Raw genomic sequence first — 24,032 nt, 5'->3', positions numbered from 1 at the left:
AATGTCGGGGTCCCACAGTTGTATAATACATATGTGAGATTACCAAAATCACGACTGTGCGATTTAAGGTCCTAGTTCATTAGCTATCTAACGTTACGACGCCTGAAAACTCCTACGGACTACATTTCCCAGGAAACCACGCGGGAAGCTGCTTGGGGGTGTCATCAGCCAGGCACCGGTGGCGTGGGTTTCCCTTGTCAAACTGGAAACTATTTCTACTGTTTCTTCTGTCAAAACGATACAATAGTTAACAGCTCGTAGTTTGTGTCAAAATGACGGTAGGTCTAACACTTTTATGCCCTGCGCCTTTGAGTGGTTAATGCTCGTTTAGAGGAAGCGGAATGGTTATATCCCATTAACTTACTGTAGCTATTAGCTTAGTTAGCTAACATAAGCTAGTTGCCGAGCCATCTGCAGCAATAGACCTGAAAGAAATCTGACTCAGCTGGACCAGAGATTACAGCTGTTTTGCTGTTAATCAAGGGTTGAACAGTTTTTCTGTTATTTTGTACTCTAGTTTAGTCTGGTATATTTTACTGTGTATTCTCTGGCACTTGGCAGCTTCATAAAGTATATATTTTTTTGTTAGGATATAACCTATATTCAGTTCATTTACACGTGTCACTGTTCAGTCTTTGTTTTCTCATGAGCTGTCATCTTGCTCGTCGTTGTATTGCAGGAGCGGAAAGGAACAGCAAAGTTGGACTATTTGAGAAAGATTGAGCAGGAGATTCAGGAGAAATGGCAGAAGGAGAAAGCGTTTGAGAATGATGCACCAACAACAATTGGGGAAAGCACAAAGTGAGTATCTGCTGTTATAAGGAAGGACCCTGTTTACTATTACCCAAAGAGTGTTAATCTCTGTCACATATGTGAACCAGGAATAATTCAGTATGCAGCTGTAAGACTGTCTGTGAGGGAAACACTTCACATGATACATGATAGAGGAGTTTTTGCAGGCGTGCTTCCTCCATGTGATATCTTCCTGATGCAACCATGAACACCTAGTGTTTTAATAGGTATAGTAATAGGTCTGCAATGTTGTTTTTCTGTTGTTGCCGTTGAAGAAGAAACAAGCCATGCAAGTGTGGGTAGGGCTCTGACCACAATAATGTAGTGCAGTCAACATACCTTCAATACCAATGTTTACCTGATGTTATTTACCAGTTTACAAGCACTTTTTTTCTTAATAAAAAGATACTTTATACGAGATCCTTTTGGTCTCACGTGTTTATTTTGCTTAACCCTTCCCTTTTGTTTTCCTTCCAGCAAAAACAAGTACTTTGTCACCTTCCCTTACCCTTACATGAATGGCCGATTGCACCTTGGCCACACGTTCAGCTTGTCAAAGTGTGAGGTGGGTTTGTGTTCAAAAGCAGACAGAGATGAACCTTTTTTACTCTGCACATATGAGAGATACTTGAGATGCAAATATTCCACAACAATTATCACTGGGCTCTGAGTTTCTCCTGTTTAACTTCTTTCTTTTAGTTTGCTGTTGGTTACCAGTCTCTGAAAGGAAAGAAATGCCTCTTCCCATTTGGACTGCACTGCACAGGAATGCCAATCAAGGTTAGTCTTTCTCTTTCATTAATTTTTAGGAATGATACTTGCTGGTACTGTCAACAAAAATCAGTGTAGTTTGCCTTTACCGTCTCTCTGGTATTCATACAACCATACTGTTTCCACCAGGCCTGTGCAGACAAGCTGAAGAGAGAGATGGAGCTGTATGGTTACCCTCCAGAGTTTCCAGATGAGGATGAGGAGGAGAAGGAGAAGGAGAAGCCATCAGATGAAATCATCATCAAGGACAAAGCCAAGGGCAAGAAGGTCAGAGTCCTGAGGACAAGACTGATGGCATTTTCCATATAGAGATGAAAAAATGCAATTTTGTGAATGTTTTTTCTTTTTTTTATAAAAAAAAATGTATTTCTCCATTAGAGTAAAGCAGCAGCCAAGACTGGAACCGCCACTTTCCAGTGGGACATTATGAAGTCTTTGGGCCTGAATGACCAAGAGATTGCCAAGTTTGCCGCTGCTGAACACTGGCTGGAGTACTTTCCTCCTCTGGCTGTGAAAGACCTCACAAAGATGGGAGTTAAGGTAATGGATTTGTTTCTGTATCTCTAGTAAACAATTGTCTTTGTATTTTAATTACAATTAACTATTTAGTCTTCTTGCAATGTCAATGAGCTAAATTATCTTAACATACTTTATGTGTTAGAGTTTAAAAGTTGTCATGCTATCACTTCACAGGTGGACTGGAGGCGTTCATTCATCACCACAGATGTGAACCCTTTCTATGACTCCTTCGTCAGATGGCAGTTCATCACGCTGAAGGAGAGAAAAAAGATCAAGTTTGGCAAAAGGTGAGATGATTTAGAAGTGTCTGTATAACTTTTATCTGAGCACTGTCCACGCAGTAATATGAATAAAAATTAGGAAAATACGCAGTGCCCCGCAGTATTTAATATGATGATGTCTTGACCATTTGAATTATCTTGCCTAAAACAATGTCCTGTACCAATGTCATGTCTGTCTGTCTGTCTGTCTGTGGGGTAAAAACAAAGTAGGTATTTAAAAGCTAGATAACTGATGTTAGAGTTTGTCATTTTGTCCAGGCAGTTTGGTTTGATGTTGTGGCATGGGGTGTTCTTTCCATAATACAATGTGACTGTATATGACCCCTTGGCAGGTATACCATCTATTCCCCCAAGGACGGACAGCCATGCATGGACCACGACAGGCAGACAGGAGAGGTATACTTGTCCGGCTCAATGAGAGAATGTGTTCGTAGGGAAAAATTGTGATATGATTATATGATCAACAGTGAGTCCCACAGCAAACATGAAAAGGGACTTTGTCCTCACAATTTTGATTCACTAGCTACATTTGATATTTTTGTTCTCCATTGTACTGCACTTTTAACAAACTTCATTACATCTCACATTCAAAACACGTGACCATGGGATCACTTGTGATTGTGTTTGACATACCTTTTTTGAGTATTCCTGCAGTTTAATTGGGATGAAGAAATTTCCACATAGTGAATTTTGCTCATTTTTGTTTTAATGATGTCGTGAAGAAAATCCAATTTTGGTCTTTTACTTTGAACCGAGGTGATTTAAGAGCTGCATCTTTTTCATTTTCTTCCAAGTAACATTTTTCTTCACTTTAGGGAGTTGGACCTCAGGAGTACACTCTCATCAAGATGAAAATGGTTGAACCGTACACAGCAAAATTCAAGTCCAAGGTCTTTTATAGCAGGTAATTAATTACAAAGTGCTGCCAATGATTCTTTTTAGGAAGAATACTAAGCCACAGACAGGTTACTCTCTTTGGTCCCCCTTTGGACATTATTTTGGAAATATGTTAGTCGATAGTGAGAGACAATCATTTTGTGATCACGTTTGAATTATGCCATGATTACACATGATGTTTGCCAATTAAACAAATAATTTTGCAATTCAGAGAAGTCCCAGTTTGTTGTAAAGATAGTAAAATGCTGTTTAGGTTTGTCAGACACTGCACTGTGAACTACATCTGTCGTCTCGCACAATATACATCACCAACAATAACATGGCTGTCACCGTGGCAAAATTCACCTTGCTCTTCCAGAAAGAGGAAAAAAGTATTTAAAGATTGGAAAATCACTGCATGTGGTGATTTTGGTGAATGTCGAATGTCACTTTAGCAACTTTTGGATGTGTATTCTTTCTGATGACTTATCTGACAGTCTCGTATGTCAGTCAGCTTCACAACAAAAATTAACAAACAAAGTCTAATTCATGACACAGTTCAAACTGGATCCAAATTTTGTCTCTCACCAATATTTTTTTTGAAATAAGGTCTAATGATGATCTTCCAGGAGGAAAAAAACATTGCCTCTCATTCTCAACTTGACAAACACAGTGCCGCTAACTCTTATTTTCATACAGAAGTCAAGCACTAATGCTAATCTCCCCACAGCGGCATGAAAGGCAAAAACATCTTCCTGGTTGCTGCCACTCTGAGACCAGAGACCATGTTCGGTCAGACCAACTGCTGGGTGAGGCCCGACATGAAGTACGTCGCCTTTGAGACAGTCAGTGGAGACGTCTTCATCTCCACCAGCAGGTCTGCCAGGAACATGTCTTACCAGGGCTTCACCAAAGAGAATGGAGTGGTGCCAGTGATCATGGAAATACTGGGACAGGTACTAACTTTGTATGTTTCTTGCTACCAGCTGCAAATACATACATGTATTTCAGTCAGTTGTCTTTCATTTGATTGAAGCTAATGATTTAAGATAAATGCTGTCATCTAAAAAACAGTCAAGCAGCTTGCATTTACGTAACATTAAAACATGCTGTCTTTGAGAGTTTTTTAAGAGTAAACTTAGCAGAATAAAGTCAGTTTGTGGAAGGAGGTTTCATGGTTATTGCACAAAAACCTGCAAAATTGATTCTGTTTAATGTATCACTCCTGCTTTACCTTCTGTTCGGCATCATTTGTGTCTCTTCTTAGGATATCCTCGGCTGTGCCCTGAGCGCTCCTCTGACCTCCTATAAGATCATCTATGCTCTGCCCATGCTCACCATCAAGGAGGACAAAGGTACGAGTCAAGAAGTTTTTAAGAGATTGGTTAAGTGTTTTTCCAAGGCAGAAATTTGTCAAATTGGTTTAAGGGTTGTAGTTGTTGAAAGGTTTCTTTCTCAGCATTGCTCAGAGTAGTGAGAATACCCTTGAGTGGGGGCACCTTACTCTCTCTCTTTTACGTACTTGAACTTGAGTTTAATGCGTCTGCCTGTGGGTGAATATTTCAATATGAGCTGCTTGACAATATGTCAATGTGTTTATATCTGTCTGCCTCTCAGATAAAGATAATTTATTCCAGCTCATGTTGCTTTAGGTATTACTTTCTGCAGAAAATCTGCACCGAGCCTTATCCCTTAGTTCTCCTTGTCTAAGATATTCTTGGAGGAGCTTATGGAAAAATACTTGGGTGTCTCAAAGTAGTAGGCCAAGGTCATTGTATAATTAATAAAGTGGTGTACTGTGATGCCAAAGAATGGAAGTAATGGCTGTTTTGTTTGCCCTGAGGGAGATCATTTGTAAACAAATAAAAGTGATCTAATTGCACTCAGAGTGGCTCTATTCTGTTAGAAGTCAGTACTATCTATTTTCTGGTGTGTGGTGCTCCAGGGCTGTAGTTTGTCTGTTAGTCCGTTTATTTTCATGTGCCCTAGTGATGAATATATGTAAGTGGCCATAATTGGAAAGTCTGGATGACTTAGTTGAAATGTCAGAATTTCAATAAGAATAAATCACCCGTGCCCAGTGTGCTGCCCTGTTTATAAGGGCTATGTTAAGCCCTGGAGTGAGTGAGCGTGAATCTGGGACGACCTGTGACATTTATCAGTTGGAGGACCATGTTTATTCGTCCTTCACCTCTTCACAGTTAGTTAGTTGGTCCGGTGTGGCTGCTCTGCAGTTGAGGGAATGCAGCGGCAATTGACATTTAATATCTTTGAACATGTATAATGTAAATCACAGCATCGCTGAGAAATACACCTGATTTGCATACATACATTTTATATGTTGGCCTTTTGCTTTGCCTGCCTTTTCCTCAGGTACGGGGGTCGTTACCAGTGTACCCTCTGATGCTCCTGATGACATCGCTGCTCTCAGAGACATCAAGAAAAAACAGGTGACATTCAACTACATTTTTACCATTTAGATTAAGTCAGCTGCAGAGAAACTCAGAAAACAAAACCCCTCTGAAACTTTAAATGCAGTTTGGAAATTAAGCTTTTGACGTTTTAACAGCACTTTTTTTTTTCATAAGAAAGAGATGTGACCATTTAAAACCCACTGTTGAAGAATGCACTGCACTTTGCTCTTAATTAAAAATGTTCTCAATGTGTGCATTTCCAAAAGGCTCTAAGGGAAAAGTATGGAATTGAAGACAAGATGGTGTTGCCTTTCGAGCCGGTAAGCTGATTTTGTAAAGTCTGTTGGGTTTCAGTCAGGCTGCAGTAAAACCAACTATTCTAAACGCAGCCTCAATGTGTGTGCACATGTCAGATCCCAATCATAGACATCCCAGGCTACGGGAACCTATCTGCACCTCTGCTGTGCGATGAGCTGAAGATCCAGAGCCAGAACGACAAGGAGAAGCTGGCGGAGGCCAAAGAGAAAGTCTACCTGAAGGGATTTTATGAAGGGGTGAGTCCACTTAATGGTTAATGAGTAGAAAACAGCTACTTAGGTCAGCAAAATGCAAGCCCTCTGCTGACTCCTCATGGATTTAACTTTAGGTTTGAAGCTTGTGTGATTTATCTCCCGGACACAAATCAAGTGATTCACAGCTTACAGCTGGACTAAATTATTCATTAAAAGGCTATTGGCTTCGTGTTGCCCTCGGACAGGTTGGTTCTGTCTACTACTGAGAAACTCTGCTGTATTTCTCACTTCTTGCTAAGCCCCTCACTTTTCAAGTTATTATAACATTATTCACGTTGAAATGTATACATTTTGCCACGTTCACTGTCCACAGATTGGAAATTTAAATGTTACATGCCACAATTTGCAAGGGGCCATTCAGCGGCACATGAAGCAGAGCACAAGTCATAAGTGTACTCTGAGTATGTGTCCTCTCACTGAGCGGTTTGTCATAATTTTTGACTGAGGAATGCACTGTGGAGGATCAGCCCACTTCTTGTTTAATGGTCAGAATAGTGAAATAAATGCAGTTTGAATGAAATGTTACTTCCTGTGTCAGATCATGCTGGTTGATGGCTACAAGGGGCAGAAGGTCCAGGATGTCAAAAAACCCATCCAGAAGATGATGGTTGAGAGGGTAAGAAATTCTTTGGTCCTAATGCAAGAAAGTCTATAGTATGCCATGTATGATATACTGCATGCTCTTTATTTACCTGTACTGATGCTGGCTCTGTAATGATCTACAACAGGGCGAGGCCATGATCTACATGGAGCCAGAAAAACAGGTCATGTCACGTTCGGCTGATGAGTGCGTGGTGGCTCTGTGTGACCAGTGGTGAGTGCCAAGTGAAATTATCAACCCAGGAATCTTTATAATATAAAACCTGAATAGTGTGTTTATTAGTAATAAGAAGAAATGACTTGTCATAAGTGGAACTAAAGCTTCATGGTAGTTTTGTAGAAGAATAGAAGTGAACATTTCTTGTCAGGTACTTTTTTTTGTGAAATAGGTTCATGCTGGTAACAAAATGTTTGGTAAATGATGACAAAGATGATTGAAGATTGATCTATATTGTCAAGTGTAGAGCATCCTGTGCCCTTTTATTAGCTGTGTGCTAATGTTATATGTGTTTGTCAGGTATTTGGACTATGGGGATGCAGAGTGGAAGAAGCAGGCCAATGAAGCCCTCAAGCCTTTGGAGACGTAAGACACTGATCTCTGACGTACCAATTTCTCTTCATATATTGCTTTGTGCAGTTTGTCGGGCTTCCAGTGAAGGTCTAGACAATCTAGTATGGGGGTGTAATATATTGAACCACTTTATTGCTTAGAAATGTCATTCTAAAAAACTGAAAAGGTATCTCACCATATGCCAAAGTCCAAAAAGCTGAATAATTGCATTTCCTTCCTGTGATTACATTTGTTCTATTTTGCACCCTATACAGATTTTGCGAGGAGACCAGGAGAAACTTTGAAGCAACTTTGGCCTGGCTGCAGGAGCACGCCTGCTCTCGTACCTATGGACTTGGTGAGCGTTTGCCTCTATTGTGTGTGTCTTTCATAAGTAATGTTGTTTCTTGTGTTGAGGTTAAATGTACCACCCTGCTGAAGATGAAAAGGAGATGTTTTTAGCTGGGCTGGTGTACGACTGATGTTTTCGGTCTATAGATGGAGACAAAGGACTGCTGATAAAGCACCTAGTCTGCCTTTCTGTTCATACAGGAATAGATGCAGACTGAGGGCCAGCTGGCATACAGTGCAGGCCAGGCCTGGTGTAGACTCCTTCTGTAGAAATCTCCCCACACATTTACAGAATATGAAGGTTTTACTGTAAAAGTGCAAGTTACCACATCACTTGTGGTAGCAAAATATAGCTCAAATGTAAAGATGCAAATTAAGTGTGTATTTTGATTAATGTGATCACTGACTCACTCACTTTTTTATTCATACAGAAAGACCTATTAGCCAAAAACTGACTGACAGACATTGTATATATACTCTATATCAATCTATTGACACCTCCTGAGGTTTAAAAATAAGACATTTTTTAGATCAGTTGTGTGATATCTAATAAGATTTATTTTTCCGAACTTGAATTCAAATGAATGAAAAAAAGATATGGCGTGCAAGAGTAGGAGCATGTATTTTTTATTTGGTAATATCAACATTTCATAAGTTCTGTTGCTCAGATCTCATGTTTATGTACTTACTGCTTGTGAAACTCAATAGCTGCTCAAGCTTGCAGGAATTTTACGTTTTTAACCACTGAAAGCTGGTTAAAAAAATCTCAATCAGCGCTCTCTGGCAACACAAAAAAACACAAGTTTTCTGCCTTTGAGGCTGATTGAGGAGCATGTCTTTCATAACTCCCCCCACCTCAGCACTCTTTGCCCTAAAAATTGTGTGTCCATGGGCGAAAAAATAAGTCACCAGTTGTTTGGCAAAGCAGCCGGTTTGGTTGAGTTTAGTTTATTTGACATTAAAGTTTTACATCTCAACTTGTTTGCCAGGGATTACATAATAAAGCCCAGCACTTATTCCATTGTGTGAGGGTTTCTCTTGGCACCAGAATGCAACCAGCTTGACGAGATGGCAAATGCAACAAAGGATCATGTCAGCACAGAGGAGACAACAATTGTCTTTCTTCATTTTTTTATTTTTTTGTCTTTTTCTCTTTCTCTCACACGGCTTTGTGCCTGTCTGTCTCTGTCTCCTGATTTGTGGTTGCATGTGTGTCTGTTTGTGTGTGTGTGTGTGTTTGCACGCCTCCTGGTTACCATAGGAACGCGGCTGCCTTGGGACGAGCAGTGGCTGATCGAGTCACTTTCGGACTCCACCATCTACATGGCTTACTACACTGTAGCCCACCTTCTCCAGGGGGGTGTGCTCAACGGACAGGGAGCCTCACCACTGAGCATCAAGTATGGACACAAGCACGGCACGCATTCACACACACACACACACACACACACAGGGACAGTAGCACATTCGCATAAACAAGTATAAAGTCCTAACTCATTCGCTCTGCCTCCTCTCCTCCTCCCGTCTCTCTCTCTCTACCTTCAAACAGCCTTAGATGTGGGCCACCTGAGGGAGAGAAGATAATAAATTTAATAACTAAATTTAATCATTTCAAATGACAGGTGTTGCTCTTCAGCCTTTTTTTCTTCTAAAATAAATCGATTTGTCGCCTGTTATTCATCCATGAAATATAATCTTCAAATTAATAAATAATATGTGCAGTCAGTGACAAATGCTGCCTTTCAAAAACAGTTTTAAAAAGTCAATTCGTAGCTCACTATTGATTTAAATAATATCAAATAACTTCCTCCGCACTAAAATGAAAGGGCAAAGGCACTCAGGCATTTAAATACCTCAGTAGCATTCGTCTCTGTAGCCTTGATTATTTTCTCTTTCTCTTTTTTACCTCCCACAGACCGCAGCAGATGACCAGAGAGGTTTGGGACTTTATCTTCTTTAAGACGTCACCTTTCCCCAAGACAGACATCCCTAAAGAGCATCTACAGAGGCTGAGAAGGGAGTTTGAGTACTGGTACCCTGTGGACGTCCGTGTGTCTGGCAAAGACCTGGTGCCCAACCACCTCTCGTACTACCTGTACAACCATGTGGCTATGTGGCCCAAAGACAGGTGAGTGTGCCCAGTTGACAATTTTTCAAACTGGGGTTTGATAGACTGCTGAAGGAATAGTTGACTGTCGTACTCTCACAGGATGAAAAGATTTCTTGTTTTGTTATGTATAATAAATGAAAAGCTACAGCGAGCACGGAGACTGAAACAGGGAAACAGGTAGCCCGGTTCTGTCAAACAATAACACAATCCACCCACCAGCACCTCTTAAGCTCACTAACAAACACGTTATATCTTGTTTTTAAGACGAGCAGAAACGGAAGTGTAAAATTTGCTGTTTTATGGGAAGTTGTGTGAGAGACTAATTCTTGGTTGGTACCAGCAAAGATCTATCTATTTGGTTAGGGATAATTTAGTTACAATACCAATTTTGTTTGGGTATGAAGGAGATTCTGAGAGAACTAATGCTGCCAATTGTAAATGAAACACTCTAACCTGGTGCATTATTAAAAATATGTTTAAGAATTGAATTTAATTGCTGGTGCAGATTCCATCCACATGACCAAGACTATTTTGGCATCCGAATTGTAAGCAAAGCAAATTGTAATTAAAATGTTTTATTCAGGTTTTGTTTTACTTGCACGTAAGTGTTTGTTTTGCTGTGGAAAGACATACTAGATCTGAAAATGATTATAATTTGGTTTTAAAAAGCAAGTTGCAACGTTGGATTAGATTTAACCTGATTTGCTTGATTAGATTGATGATGATGATGTTGATGATGATGTTGATGATGATGTTGATGATGTTGATGATGATGATGATGATGATGATGATGATGGTGGTGGTGGTGAAGGGTGACACTGACGACAACATTCTCTCTTGTCCAGTGGAAAGTGGCCACAAGCAGTGCGAGCCAATGGACATCTGCTCCTCAACTCTGAAAAGGTGTGTCAAATATTAATGTTGGAAAATATTAATCTATACATTAATTAATATTAATATTTACCTCGGAATTAACGTAATTCGTTATTAAGGTTGTAATCTCAGGAAAAATGGTCTGGTCCCATCTTTTGTGTTCTGGGGTTGTTTGACTACTCACAAATTAAACCTTATGTAACAATACTAGATTATATTTTGCCTCAAACTTTTTGTATTTATAATTTTCTTTTCTCATGTGCCACTAATTAACTAGTGTTTGATGTTGTTAAGAATTTTAATTACTGTGCGTGCTGTTGATTTGCACTGCAAACACAGACATTCTGTGACACAATGTTTTTATTCAACTCCACTTTGTAAGAAACGTGTGGGCGGGTGCACTTGAAAGATTCTGGCTGCTAACATCTGTTTTTCTATTCGCCAGATGTCCAAATCAACTGGAAACTTCCTCACTCTCACTCAAGCCATTGACAAGTTCTCAGCAGACGGTACACACCGTTTTTCTTGATTTATCACCCTCCTTCACTCTGTTTCTTATCTTTTACTATTCTCTCCTGTGATTTTCTTTCAATATCTCTGTCATGTTTCATTGAAACATTGGAGAAAAACACATCAGGTGCTCATCTGGAACAGATTAAAATGTGCTCTCATAGTGCATGGGCCATTACACTTGATTATACCATAAGCATCTTTTATCCCTTGGTGAAGATAATTAGAAAACGCCCCATTGTCATAAGACGGCTGACGTGTTGATAGTGGGTGCTATGAGCTATTGTATATCAGATCCCTTATACTGCACTGTAACTAATGAGTCTCTATATTATAATTCATTATACATACTTTAATCAAAGTGTAGCCAAAAGGAAATGTATATTCAAAATGATCTCTCCACCAGAAGCAAAAAATTAATATCCAACAGCTTTATGATGTTATTGGATTCAAAATGTTCACAGGACAACAAGATACAGAGGAAAGAACAATAGTCTCTGAAATCAAATATTAATGGGAGCATGAGAGGAAAACAAGTTATTAGACCCAGAATGAGAGACTTGATGTACAGTGGCATAATTTGTTCCTCAAAATGTAATTTAAAACAGAAGCCTTTGGTTTGGAAGGGTCTTGTTTTGCATCATTAATGATAATACTTTTTTTCTTATCATGTTGTTCATCTCTTTATGTTTGTTTGGTTTTCGGTCTTTGTTTTCTAGCAGTGCTTATCAGATCATTCTCACCTCTACCTGGTAGGGACATAGATTAATCCCCCTGCCCTCAGTGTACTCGAGGATAAAATTGATCCATCTTTTTTTGTTTTTTTTTTGTTTGTTATTTCCACCTGTGTTTTTATGTTTGCATGAGCTGAATAATAGATAGATGTGTCTGTTGTGTCTCTAGAAGCTGTCGCGCCGTTGAAGTAAAGAACTCCATGGTCTGACAGCAGATAGATGTATTAAGTTGACTTCCTGTCTAAGAGCTCGAAGTGATGTCTGCTGGGTATTTGAAGTTTTCTCAGACTGGAATTTTCCTCTCAGCCTCTGAACATACTTGGTTGTCGAAGCAGAAGAGAAAAGTTCAGTGTTTCGCTTGTGCACCATGTGATTAAGGGGAACCATACAGTTCGAAAGTTGTTTTGAGCAAATTAGAAAAGCAGTGGTGAGAATGAAGGTGTTGGTAACGATAACTACAATTCATCTTCAAACGATTTTCTTTGAGGGCTGTCGCGAATGCTTCAAAGCTGCTGTTGCCATGGTAATTGATATCCAATTCAGCATTCGAAGGAAGGAGACATTGAGACGGCTGCACCGAAAAAGTGGCAAAAGACTGAAAAGATTTAGCGACGAGCGCAAGCTGACCCTCAACTCTCACAGTCCAGTTGACTTTTGAGACTTTGGAAGCAGGGACAGTGGCTGATGTCGACCCCTCGTGTCCTCGTCTCTCAACAGAAACATAGTCCACGCAGGTACGTGGATGTAGACGTGAGGCAACGAGAGATCGATTTTACGCATTGTTGTATTGTGGGTTGTGTCGCTTGACATGCTTAACACAAGGCAAGAGTGGGCTGCAGTTTGAGTGTTGCAGCCTGCGGGCGCTGTAGCATGTAACAACAAGAGAAAGGTGACCCCTTCTGTTTGGGTTATTTTTCGCAAAAAACAACCACTGCCTACCGGTTTGATGAAGCTCTAAATGAACATGTCGGTATGCATCGACATTAGGGATGGATGGTATGGATTTTTCCAGCGAAAACGGTTACCTGAGGGTAAGAAAGGCTAAGATGTAGTGAGCAAAGATGGATGATTTAATAATTCATAGCTCTAATAAGATTTGTGTTAAAACTCTTCTTCATTCCTGTTGAAACCTTTGTGGCACATGAATTGCAAATTACAATCGTGTTGTCTTTTGTGTAAAACTGCAAAAAAACAAAACAAAAAAAACATCCACACTGGTGCCGACTTGTTTGGCTCTCTAGCCTTCACCAGTCACCACTAGACTGCACCAGTTTGACGTCATGAGCCTAACCTCAGAGTTCTTCTCCTTCTTCTTCTTCTGATGATCATTTATTGGGCTGATACTTATCAAGCATCACTAACTGGCATAATTACTTTGTCACCTGTTCTCTGCTGTGCATTAGGTCCAGCAGTACGCATTCCCCCACAGACACATTGTGTTTGTTTACTACTGCGGTCCCGGAAACGCTCTGATTAGCTCTATATTGCTGCTTTGAGGATTAACGTTTATTACCTCCATCTGTGCCTAAGAGTGCACATTGAGTATGTTCACTTGGGACACACGTTTATGCCACATTTGTCATTTACGTTCGCGTGTGTTCAGTGGACTAATTTTTATGAATGGTAGCTTGTGTTGAATGTCTCTCACCCCGCCAACACTGAAGCTTCAGATATTCACAGATAATTCTCACTGAGGCTTTAAAGCCCTTCAAGACAGCCCTTATTATTTTGCACCTGTTCTGTTGTTCCCCGTACCTCCTGGCATTGTACCATAACTCTCCATTTCCTCTCTCAGGTATGCGCCTGGCTCTCGCCGACGCAGGGGACACAGTGGAGGACGCCAACTTCGTCGAGACCATGGCCGACGCCGGCATCCTGCGCCTCTACACCTGGGTGGAGTGGGTGAAGGAGATGATCGCCAACCAGAACAATCTGAGGACAGGTCCTGCAGACACTTTCAACGATCGGGTCTTTGCCAGGTAGATCACACATACATTAATGAGGACCATATGCATGGGGTTTGAAATCCTGGAGATAAGGAACTTAATCTTTGATAACTAAATTCAGATCAGTGTCATTGCCATGTCAAAAGATGCAGGGCTTGAAATAATGATTATTTTATGTTTTGGGTCAACATATCATATCTACTCTGTATGGAGCAGACATAGAATATCAATACCGTTTTCAGCACTGGTCAGATACGACTTCCATAAAGGTCTAAAAGTGGAGAGAGATTCATTTATTAAAGTGAGTTCTAGTTGAATTGAGTTTTGTTGAAATTGAAAAGTAAAAAGATATACTGTGGTCAGTTCACACTCAGAGGCAAGAGGTGAAAATCCAGGGAACTTGTTTGACAGTTCGGGATGGCCTTCACTGAAAATCTTGACTGAAAAGTGAATGATAAACTGACAATGCAGACTTACTGAAAGAATTTTTTATCCTGTCTAGCGAGATGAATGCAGGCATCTTAAAGACAGAGCAGCACTATGACAGGATGATGTACAAGGAGGCTCTGAAGACCGGCTTCTTTGAGTTCCAGGTAAATAAAATGTCTCACTCTCTGGATCATCGTTATATCTGAAAGATGAGCATACTTTTCCATCCTCACCGGGTGGATATTATGGACGCTGCAGTGACAGATTAAACAGTAGATGGAGCATAAAATGACTGAGGATTCAAATCTCAATCTAACCAGTGATGATAACGACCATTTTAAACTGTTTTTGTGTACGTATGCAGGCGGCCAAAGATAAGTATCGTGAGCTGGCTATCGAGGGTATGCACAGAGACCTCGTCTTCCAGTTCATAGAGAGGCAAACTCTGCTGCTGGCCCCCATCTGCCCACACCTTTGTGAATACACCTGGGGTCTGCTGGGCAAGGTAAGAGACTATGGATTTGGCATCATAATGTGGGTTTCATGTTCTGAGTTGCCTGCATGCTCTGACTGCGGCTTCAAATGTGTCTTTCTTCCTCTCCGCCTTTCTCTTTCATGTTAATCTCCCCTGTAAAAAGAATGAAAGTATGAAAGACGTGTTTCAACTTCCTGTGTTCATTCACATCCATGAAACACACCTGGGAGCAACAAGCTAAGAGATGTGCCTCATGTAGGTCTGCAGTAGCGCAGGTCCCCATGCTCATTTACCTGTGTGAAATGGCAACTAACGCACACACAAACATATTTCCTCGGTTGATGCACATGTCCACCAGGAGCCCCGCTTCCTTTTTCTCATTCGTATAAAAAGGAACACACACACACACACAGACTGTTGCACACTCCCAACAGCACAGAGACCCGAGAATATTTTTAATACTCGAATTTATGAATATGAAAGAGTGCTGCTGTGCCGGAGATGGGTTTTTCGGTCGTCGCTTAGCAACAACAAAAGCCCCACAACTCCAATCATGTGTTCAGCGCCGCCAGCTAAAGAGCCAAGAGGCACTCAGTGGACACAGAGGTACACACATCAGTCTGGGATTCTAACACATGCCTGGTAAATATGGCGTGTGCCCAGTTTTGTTATAAAGATAGTGTGACCTCTGGCTGTGCAGTTAATAGGATTCTCAACCTCAGGTGCACCTCAAAGTTTTGTTGTTTTCCTCGTTGTCCACACAAAACACCACAGCAGTCTTTCCCAGTCACTCATCCACCATTCCTTCTTTCTACTTTTTCTCTCCCCGACAGACCAGATCAGTGACCAAGGCGTCGTGGCCTGTGGCCGGTCCAGTCGACGAGATCCTGATCCGTTCCTCTCAGTACGTGATGGAGACGGCGCACGACCTCCGGCTGAGATTCAAAGCGTACATGCAGCCGCCCAAAAGCAAAGTAAGAAATGTTTGTTACTCATGCTTCACTGCCACTTTTCCTTCACTGCTGTAATGGCTTTTTTTTTTTTTTTGTCATTTTCAAAAACTAATATTGATTTCAGAATTGATTGCTTTCTTTTGAATAGTTTTTTATGAAATCCAGCACTTGTTTCGAAGTGCATCAAGTGTGGTAATTAAATCGTAGGCAGCGTTGTGTCAGTGTTTTCTCCCTCGGGTGTTGTTTAACAGTTTCATGATTGTTTGATGGGGAGCACAATGAGGCAGAAAATAATAAAAACAGCAGAATAAGAAGATTGAAAATATCAGGCAGCGTGCCGAAAGTAGATTTGGGTTCATTGGCATTTTGTCATGTTTGGTTCCAGTATACGATCTAATTATTGCATCTGAATTTCAAAACACTTATTGAATCTAATAAGGTTTATAAATAATGAGTCTAATTAAAACCAAGAACTAGAACTCACGCTTTCTTGAATAGAATATTTGCTGTTAAGAAAGCTGATTTTTTTAACTCTCTCTTTGCTAATTATAAAGAGAGAGCATGTGTTTGTGCGACCTAGAGCTTCAGAACTATATATTTTACCTGCTTGGAACTGGAAAAACATAAAAATTATGTTTTGATCAATGAAGTAGGTCTTCCTGCTCTCAATCTATGTAGTCTATTTTTTTCTATTACCAGGCCAGCTTCACTGACCCCGTTTTAAACACGCATACAATAATATGTAAGAATCACCTTTTTGATGCTCCACACTCACTTAGACACATACTGTAGCGTTTGTAGATTATTGATGTTGTCTTCCTTTTTCTCTGCCACAGCATCCTGAATATTGAGGGTGGGTGACATATGCTGTTCAGAAAGCCTCTTTTGTTATTTGTCATATTGAGCTATATAAATACAATTGACCTGACCATTCCCTTTAGATACACTTTAAGATTCAAGTCTGTTGTGCTCACAGCTGGACAGTTGGCCTATTGTTTAACAGTTGGGCATTTCGAAGTGGCTGTAGGCAGCTGGGAGAAAAGCTGAACAAGTATTGACAAGATTTGAGATAGCCGATATCTCAGGCTCCCAGACAGCTGTTATCGATTTCCTGCAGATATTTTGTTGCCATGGAGGGATGATGGGAAATGAAACACTCATGTTCTCATACATGTGTGTGAGAAGGAAGGCAGATAGATTTAGTTAACACTGCCCTCTCTCTGGATGGCGCCATCAGGATAAACATCATTATAATTTTGTGAAATTGCGAAAGACTACTCTAGAAATTAAGTGATTAAGAAATAAAAAGTCAAACTGAATTGCCTTGTGTCTGAATGGTGCCATGCCTTGCTTAGTACTTATGAAAAACAAAGTGCTTTACAGAGACATAGAAATACATTAAAGTAAATTAAGAGACAGATTGCATTTAAAAGACAATAAAAACATAACGCAAAAATAAACACTAAAAGAATTGCATTTAAATACAACAAAAACAAAAGCAAGCAAATGAATCTACTTATTCGAAAAGCCACAGTAAACAGTAATGTTACAAGCCCTGATTTAAATGAGCTGACAGTTTTAGTGGACCTCAGGTTGTCAGGATGCTTGTTACACAGTTGGTGCACATGGAATTAAAAGCTGCTTCGCCACACTTTGTTTTGATTCTGGGAACACTGAGGTCCAGGTGACCTGAGGGGTCTTGATGCTTCTTAACATACAAGGAAATCAGAGATTTACTTAGTCTTATTTGTACCTAGACAAGTAATGCGATTTTACAATCTATCCTTTGACGCAAAGGAAGCCAGTTCAGTGATTTAAGGAGCGATATAATGTCCTCTGCCTTCTTAGTGTTAGTGAGGACTCTGGCAGCAGCATTCTGGACAAGCTGCAGCTGTCTGATTGATTTTCCCGTGTCCACGCCATTATAATAGTGCAGCCTGCTGAAAATAAAGTTTTTCTGCATCTTGTTTTTGACAGAAATCCTTTCATTCTTGCCATGTTTTTTTAAGGTGTTAGATGGCTGTTTTTGTAATTGGGGTGGTAGAAATTCAGTTCTGGGTCCATAACTACACCAAGACTTCTGGCATGATTTGTAGATTTTAGTGCCATGGATTCAAGGTGAGAGCTGACTTTTAATCTTTCTTGTTTGAGGCGTGAAACAGTCATTTCAGTGTTCTCAGGGTTAAGTTGTAGAAAATTCTGGCTCTTCCACTCACGGATTTGTTTGACGAACTTATTCAGTAATACTATCATGTATCATTAATGCTTCCTGTGGGCATAAAACTTTCTTCAACATAATTCACTGGTTTACTTTGTTTATATTTGGCGGACCCTGCCACCTTTCTAGCTTCACACAGTGTTCTGGGGAACTTATTTTCCTCTGAGAACAGCTTTTTTATTCAGTTATGGAAAAAACAAAATATTTCTTATGATATAAGTTTGTATTATTACCTCATTCGTATTGTAAATATTAAATTCTGAGTTTGAAGGTCTTCTCCAAATACTACATAGTGCCCCTTTTATGTTCAAGTAAAATGAACAATACCAATAAAAGGATTTGTGAAAAGTTTCTGCAATAGAATCGACCCAGTAAAGGCTGCATGAGTGTAAATGTAATGGGTTTTTTTTATGTCCGTCAAGCTGCTTTATCCAATTTTCATCATTTTTAATTTATAGTGGTGATGTACTGTCACATCAAGACTCATTTGTGGGAGCACACATGTAAGCACACGTATAATACAGGACTAGAGTAGACTTGACAGCTGTCACATAGAATAAGTTCACAGATCCCCATCTTCATTTCAGAAGATCACACATACACGAAAAAACAGCTTGCTTCTTGAATAATCCAAGCACACTGTTTGCCTTCCATTGAGGCCACCACCCACCATTCGAATTATGCTGTCACTGCACTGAATAGAGGCTAAACCATCAGGTCTTATGCACCTGGCAATGTGGATAAATGAATCTGAAATGCTCATTTTTTTATGCTGTTTTTCCTCCAACAGAAAGGTGACTCAAAACCCCCAGCCAAGCCCTCCCACTGCACCATCTACGTTGCCAAGAGCTACCCTCCATGGCAGCACAGTGCCTTATCCCTGCTCGGAAAGCACTACAAAGTGAGAAACGAGCATTAACGCACAGTGGTAAACGTTTACAGGTGTACAGATGTTCACAGTGTAGTGATGCAATGAAATAGGTATTCCTGTGTCTCCATCAGCTACCCAGGACATCTCTGTCTCCATCCTTGTTTTCGCTAACCTGTTTTTGTTTTTTTCCCTTCTGTCCAGAGCAACAACGGGGCCCTTCCGGACAACAAAGTGATCGCGAGTGAACTGGGAGCCCTGCCTGAACTGAAGAAATACATGAAGAGAGTCATGCCTTTCGTAGCCATGATCAAGGTACATCCCGTCCCCTCTTCACCCTTCTACACTTCTCACCAGGGCAATAACTCAATGCATATTTGTGATTTTTATATCATTTATTATTAATGCCAGCATTCCACACACATATGCCTTCAGTTGTTTTTTGTAGTTTGATTTTTCTCAAGTTGAGTTTGTTTACCGCTGAAAAAGCTGTTTACCCAGGTTGTTCGTAAGGTGGCTTATCTTTTGTTTCGCCGCACAGCTCTATTTAAGATTGGTCTAAAGTCTACCCTAATAATTGTCTTCAGAGATTTGAGTCTGCTTCTTCAAAAGCTATTATTTATATTCCCCTTTGTGTTAAACAATGGCAAAACTGTAGCCAATATGATAAAACAAATTGAGCAACAGTGTTGCTTAGAAAAGACATTTCAGGAATACTTTGTCGGCAGAGTTTAATGTGTTTATTGATTGAAAAAGTACAAACCCAACTTTTTGACAGGCTGCCTCAGCTTGTTCCAGTGTTTGTTAGCCACCTTCATAAAACTTTGAAAATGTGTTTTTGTCTACAACTCTGTCCAACATTTTGTCTGCTTTGCAATCAGATTAAATTTGTGTCACGATGTAAACTGCTCTTCTAGTGAGGTTGTTCTTTTGATGTAATAGCAGCATTCACTAAATACATCAGAGCATCACAGGTATTAAAAAACAAAACGGTCTCACTGCAGTAATTGCATCTGTTATATCATGCTACATATACACTTAGGGTCAAGTTGCTAATAAATGATCAGAAGCTTGATGCTTATTAATATTTTAGTTGTCATATCTCCCAGGTGCCCACAGCTTTGTTCAGGTGTTTCTCTTTCACTGCAGGGATCAAACAAAATGAAACTAATAAATAGTCATGATGAGCTTTGTGTTCATCCATGGTTCGTCTCTCAAGTTCTTCTTTCAGCTTTCAAGTTGTTTTCTCTCCCAGCTCTCCTTGTTTGATGGTTTGTTTTGGCATCTTTTGTTCCCAAAGCTTTTTTTCCCTCCCTTAATAATCTCATGGTGGCAGCTTCAGCATATCAATGAACTTTCTGTGTAATGCCGAAAAACCTGATTTCTTCAGTAGGTGGATGAATTATTGCATTTCGTCTTATTAACTGCTGTCTTGTTAGAAAATGTAGCAAATTAATACTAAATGTGAACGCCCTGTTCATTCCTCTGGAGAGTTGAGATTGCTTATTAATTCATGCCCATTATTCATACCTCCATGCTTGATTCTGATTATTTGGGCTCTGTTTGTGTTCTGTAGGAGAACCTGGAGAAGAATGGACCCAGGGTCTTGGATCTGGAAGTGGAGTTTGATGAGCGAGCAGTTCTGATGGAGAACCTGGTCTATTTAACCAATTCTCTAGAGGTATGTTTTGTGATCGAACTCTCCTAAGATCAGACATGATTTGTCTTTCAGAGTTGAAAATACGCCTGAGGGGGTTCTACACTTTTGTGAGCCTACAGTTGAACATAGCTGGGAATATAATGCTAAATTTGTTACACAGCAACAACAAGCAGCAAAAACCATCGCAGCTCTAGCAGTGCTATATCCCCAGGATCCTCAAATATAGCAATAAACTGAGCACATTCACTTTATTAGGTTCTGTTTGTCGTTATATAAATGTCAAGCTGCAACATGCAAGTGCAGCATTCTGGTTTCCTTAAAATACCTCAGCTTTAAAGCTGAGTTTTACTACTTCTGCAAAAGTCAGTAGAGACAATCCTGAGCTGAGTTGTCAGTCAGGAAAGCCGTTAATACTTTTGTCTGCACAGAAGCTTAGTCTGGAGAAAAAGTAAAACCCAAGTCCCAAAGATTCTTTTGTGAAACCGGCACATTTCACCACAGAAAAGAACGACTGTACATGATCTACGTCAAACTAACGCTCTGAGTCCAATTCCCATGTCTCTGATCATTCATAGCTAAAGATAAGCTGCTACACAAAAGGCAAAATGTTGTAGGATAATACTAAATCATAGAAAAGAGGAATCATAGGAAGAACAGGCTGGTGTATTACTTGCCTCAAAAAGTAACACTTAGAATGGGGTTTAACTGATTTCAAAGTGATACTCTAACTTAACGATGCAATATGTAAAAATATTAGTTTTAAAACCAACAGAATGAGAAGAAAAAAACTGTTTCGATGTTGTGTCAAAGACATCTATGTATTGAGTTGCAGTGATATCTATTGAAGTTAGCTATCCAGCTAGCCCAGCCAGTCCTGGTTCATAATATCACTTCGTACCTCAGGAGACGACAGTCCGATAGTATTGCTCGGGCCTCTGGAGGTCGGCACGGATGTCCGACCTCCCTCCCACTTCACATCTCCCCTGTCCCCGTCTGAACCCACCGTATCTGTCATCCCAAGAGTCAAAGTTCCAGTTGGAGCCACTGTAAATCACCTTGGTACTGTATTCCCTGTCTTCAAACTGGTCTCTGTCGTCCTCTAAGGTTATGTTTAGTCCCAGATTGGCCGTGTTCACTGAGAGGCTAATGAGCCAGGCTCACCCAGCTCTGGTTCTGGTGCCCATTCCATGAAACCCTTCTCCCCCCTGGAGGTCCAAAGCTCTTTTGCTAGTGATGAACTGTAAATGGCAACACTCCCCCGGGGCTCCAAGCTCCCAGTCCAGGCAGAGTCGGCTAGGACCACTAGCTGCAAGACAAATTAGCTGACGGCAGCTACAGTTAGCAGCAGATAGGCACTACTCTTGTGATACGCTGTCCCCCATTTGTTACGTAATTCACCTTATTTCTTTTTTGAGAAACAAACTGTTGCTTTGAAAGGTGGTTGTTTTTATAAGGATGGTCCGCAGTGAAGTGGTTCATGCTGCAGGTAAGGTGTGAGAAGTTTCCAAAATTACTTTACAATCCTGTTGTTATTAATCTCAAACTGGGTCTCTGATCACTGCTGGAGGCTGGTTAACACTGCCAGCGTTAGCCAGGGTGCATACCAAACACACCTGTATACACACTGTCTGCTGGTGGACTGATCAGCTAATTGCGGTTCTTTTGCACATCTCTTCTCCTCCACAGTTGGAACAGATAGACCTCCTGTTTGCGTCTGAGGCTGACGACAAAGTGAAGGAGGACTGTTGCCCAGGGAAACCGTTCTGTGTTTTCAGATCCGAGGTAAATGCTTTTGGTTGTGTTGGCTACTCTCAAAGTAGGCTGTGTTTATCAGTGTGCGTTATATAGAATAGACATAAGCTTCTTTTTCAGTCACCTGTTTATCAGCTCGTGTTTGCATATTCACAGTATTTTTGTGCGTGTGTCTCTGTAGGTGCTTGTTTAGAGTGTATATACTTTCTGCAGGACTGTCTGTGTGCCCATGATGAACAAATTGCTTGTTGTAACAAACGACAATTAAATTGTGTGTTTTTACATTGTGCTGTGTGTCCATCTCCCCAGCCTGGAGTGTGTGTTTCCCTGGTCAACCCTCAGCCATCCAATGGCCTGTTTTCTACAAAGGTCGATATCCGACAGGGGGACAGCAGAGACAGCATCATCCGTAGGCTAGCCAAGGTCAACAGACTCATCAAAGGTAAGAAAGATAAATTGGTATACAGGAGAAATTCATAAGCTATTGTTACGAATGCAAAATGGCCCTGGTAATGAAAAAGATTAATGTTGTAATCTAAATATTTACTCAGTTTATATGAAAACGTTTGAGAACTCTGCCCCCCTTCCTCCATCAGATCTGTCCAGAGTGAAGCTGATGAGGTACGAGGACCCTGTGCTCGGGCCTCGCCGGGTGCCCGTCCTGGGGCACGAGGAACAGGGCAAGTTGCCAATCTCCAACAAATCTGTGTTCAACATCAATCTGGAGGAGAAGAGGGTCACTCTGGCTGACAATGGCCTCACTGCGGACATCGGGGACACTCTGGTTTATCTGGTTCAATAGAGTAACAATCACTCTCTCTCATGTACACACAGGCAGATGGGGGTGCATTCAGCAGTGAATCATTTATGAAAGGTTGACATGTTACAGTAAAATGGGTCATTTTGACTCGAAGCCATAAACCATTTCCTCAAAAGTATTTCTGTTTTTATTATGTATTTTTCTGTGCCGCACCATTTGCTCCAGCACACGGTGTTCGATTTGACAGATATACTGTTTTTGCACCTTTTCACTGCTGAATGCAACCTAAGTGGGATATCTGAAACTAATGGGACCTGAAAGTTTGCTTCCATCTTCCACATACAGATTATCGGGTCAGGTTCTTTTTAATGGTGTGAAAAAAAATATAATTTTGAATATATCCAAAACCTTCCCTTCAGGATTTGGTACGGGAGGATCACACAAGAATTTCTATTCTGTTCCGTCTTTTCACTGTCTGTTAGTTTAAAATTGAATCTTGTAATTTTTCCTTTTTCCTGTCTGATATGTTGCACAATAAGCAAGCAATTATCTGTATAATGAAGCTTTTAAATAAAGTTTTTCATTGGAAGCAACAAACAAATGTCTACCACCACTTATTTTATTTGAATACATTGTGAGACTGCTCCTGCACCCTCCTGAATGCCTGTTGTTTTCATATAGATGGTAATGTGTCTGCTGTGTTGTTTTATACATCGGGTGAGGCGTATCGTTCCCTCATGCTTTGTCAGCCTGTCAGACAGCTTTCCTATTTTTGAGCTGTGGATGGTGCTTGTCTGACTTTCTTGGTGCTTTTCCAGAGAAATAATAAAATCTATGAAATATTCAGCCTCCTTGTTTCTTGTTTCTCCTTTTTCTCTGTGCTATTTTCCCTTCCATTTCTGCAAAGGACATGAATAAGATGACTGTTCCCCACAAGAATAAGACTCTTGACACTCAATAGTGTGTCATGGTTTTAGTGAAGTCATTGGATCTTCGCCCTGTTAGTGTAGATGGTACA

General features: G+C 40.5%; 1 protein-coding gene across 1 annotated transcript; it reads left to right on the top strand.

Moving 5' to 3' along the window:
- Positions 1-155: 155 nt before the first annotated feature.
- On the top strand, positions 156-23,860 carry lars1b (leucyl-tRNA synthetase 1b). Its single transcript, XM_084374167.1, has 32 exons — positions 156-278; positions 680-801; positions 1,270-1,357; positions 1,492-1,572; positions 1,693-1,830; positions 1,942-2,103; positions 2,257-2,369; positions 2,696-2,759; positions 3,179-3,267; positions 3,970-4,195; positions 4,507-4,594; positions 5,613-5,689; positions 5,920-5,973; positions 6,067-6,207; positions 6,764-6,841; positions 6,954-7,039; positions 7,343-7,408; positions 7,651-7,733; positions 8,988-9,126; positions 9,642-9,854; positions 10,682-10,739; positions 11,155-11,218; positions 13,749-13,932; positions 14,402-14,492; positions 14,693-14,833; positions 15,637-15,777; positions 18,765-18,875; positions 19,047-19,157; positions 20,419-20,523; positions 22,189-22,284; positions 22,564-22,696; positions 22,851-23,860. Exons 1-32 carry the CDS (start codon positions 273-275, stop codon positions 23,054-23,056), a joined length of 3,555 nt encoding a protein of 1,184 aa, XP_084230293.1. The 5' UTR covers positions 156-272; the 3' UTR covers positions 23,057-23,860.
- The last annotated feature ends 172 nt before the right edge of the window (positions 23,861-24,032 follow it).

The sequence above is a fragment of the Pagrus pagrus genome (assembly GCF_965226575.1).
Source record: "Pagrus pagrus genome assembly, chromosome: 14".
Lineage (NCBI taxonomy): Eukaryota > Metazoa > Chordata > Actinopteri > Spariformes > Sparidae > Pagrus > Pagrus pagrus.
The sequence above is the reverse complement of the archived record's forward strand: the minus strand, read 5'-3'. Positions and strand labels throughout refer to the sequence as shown.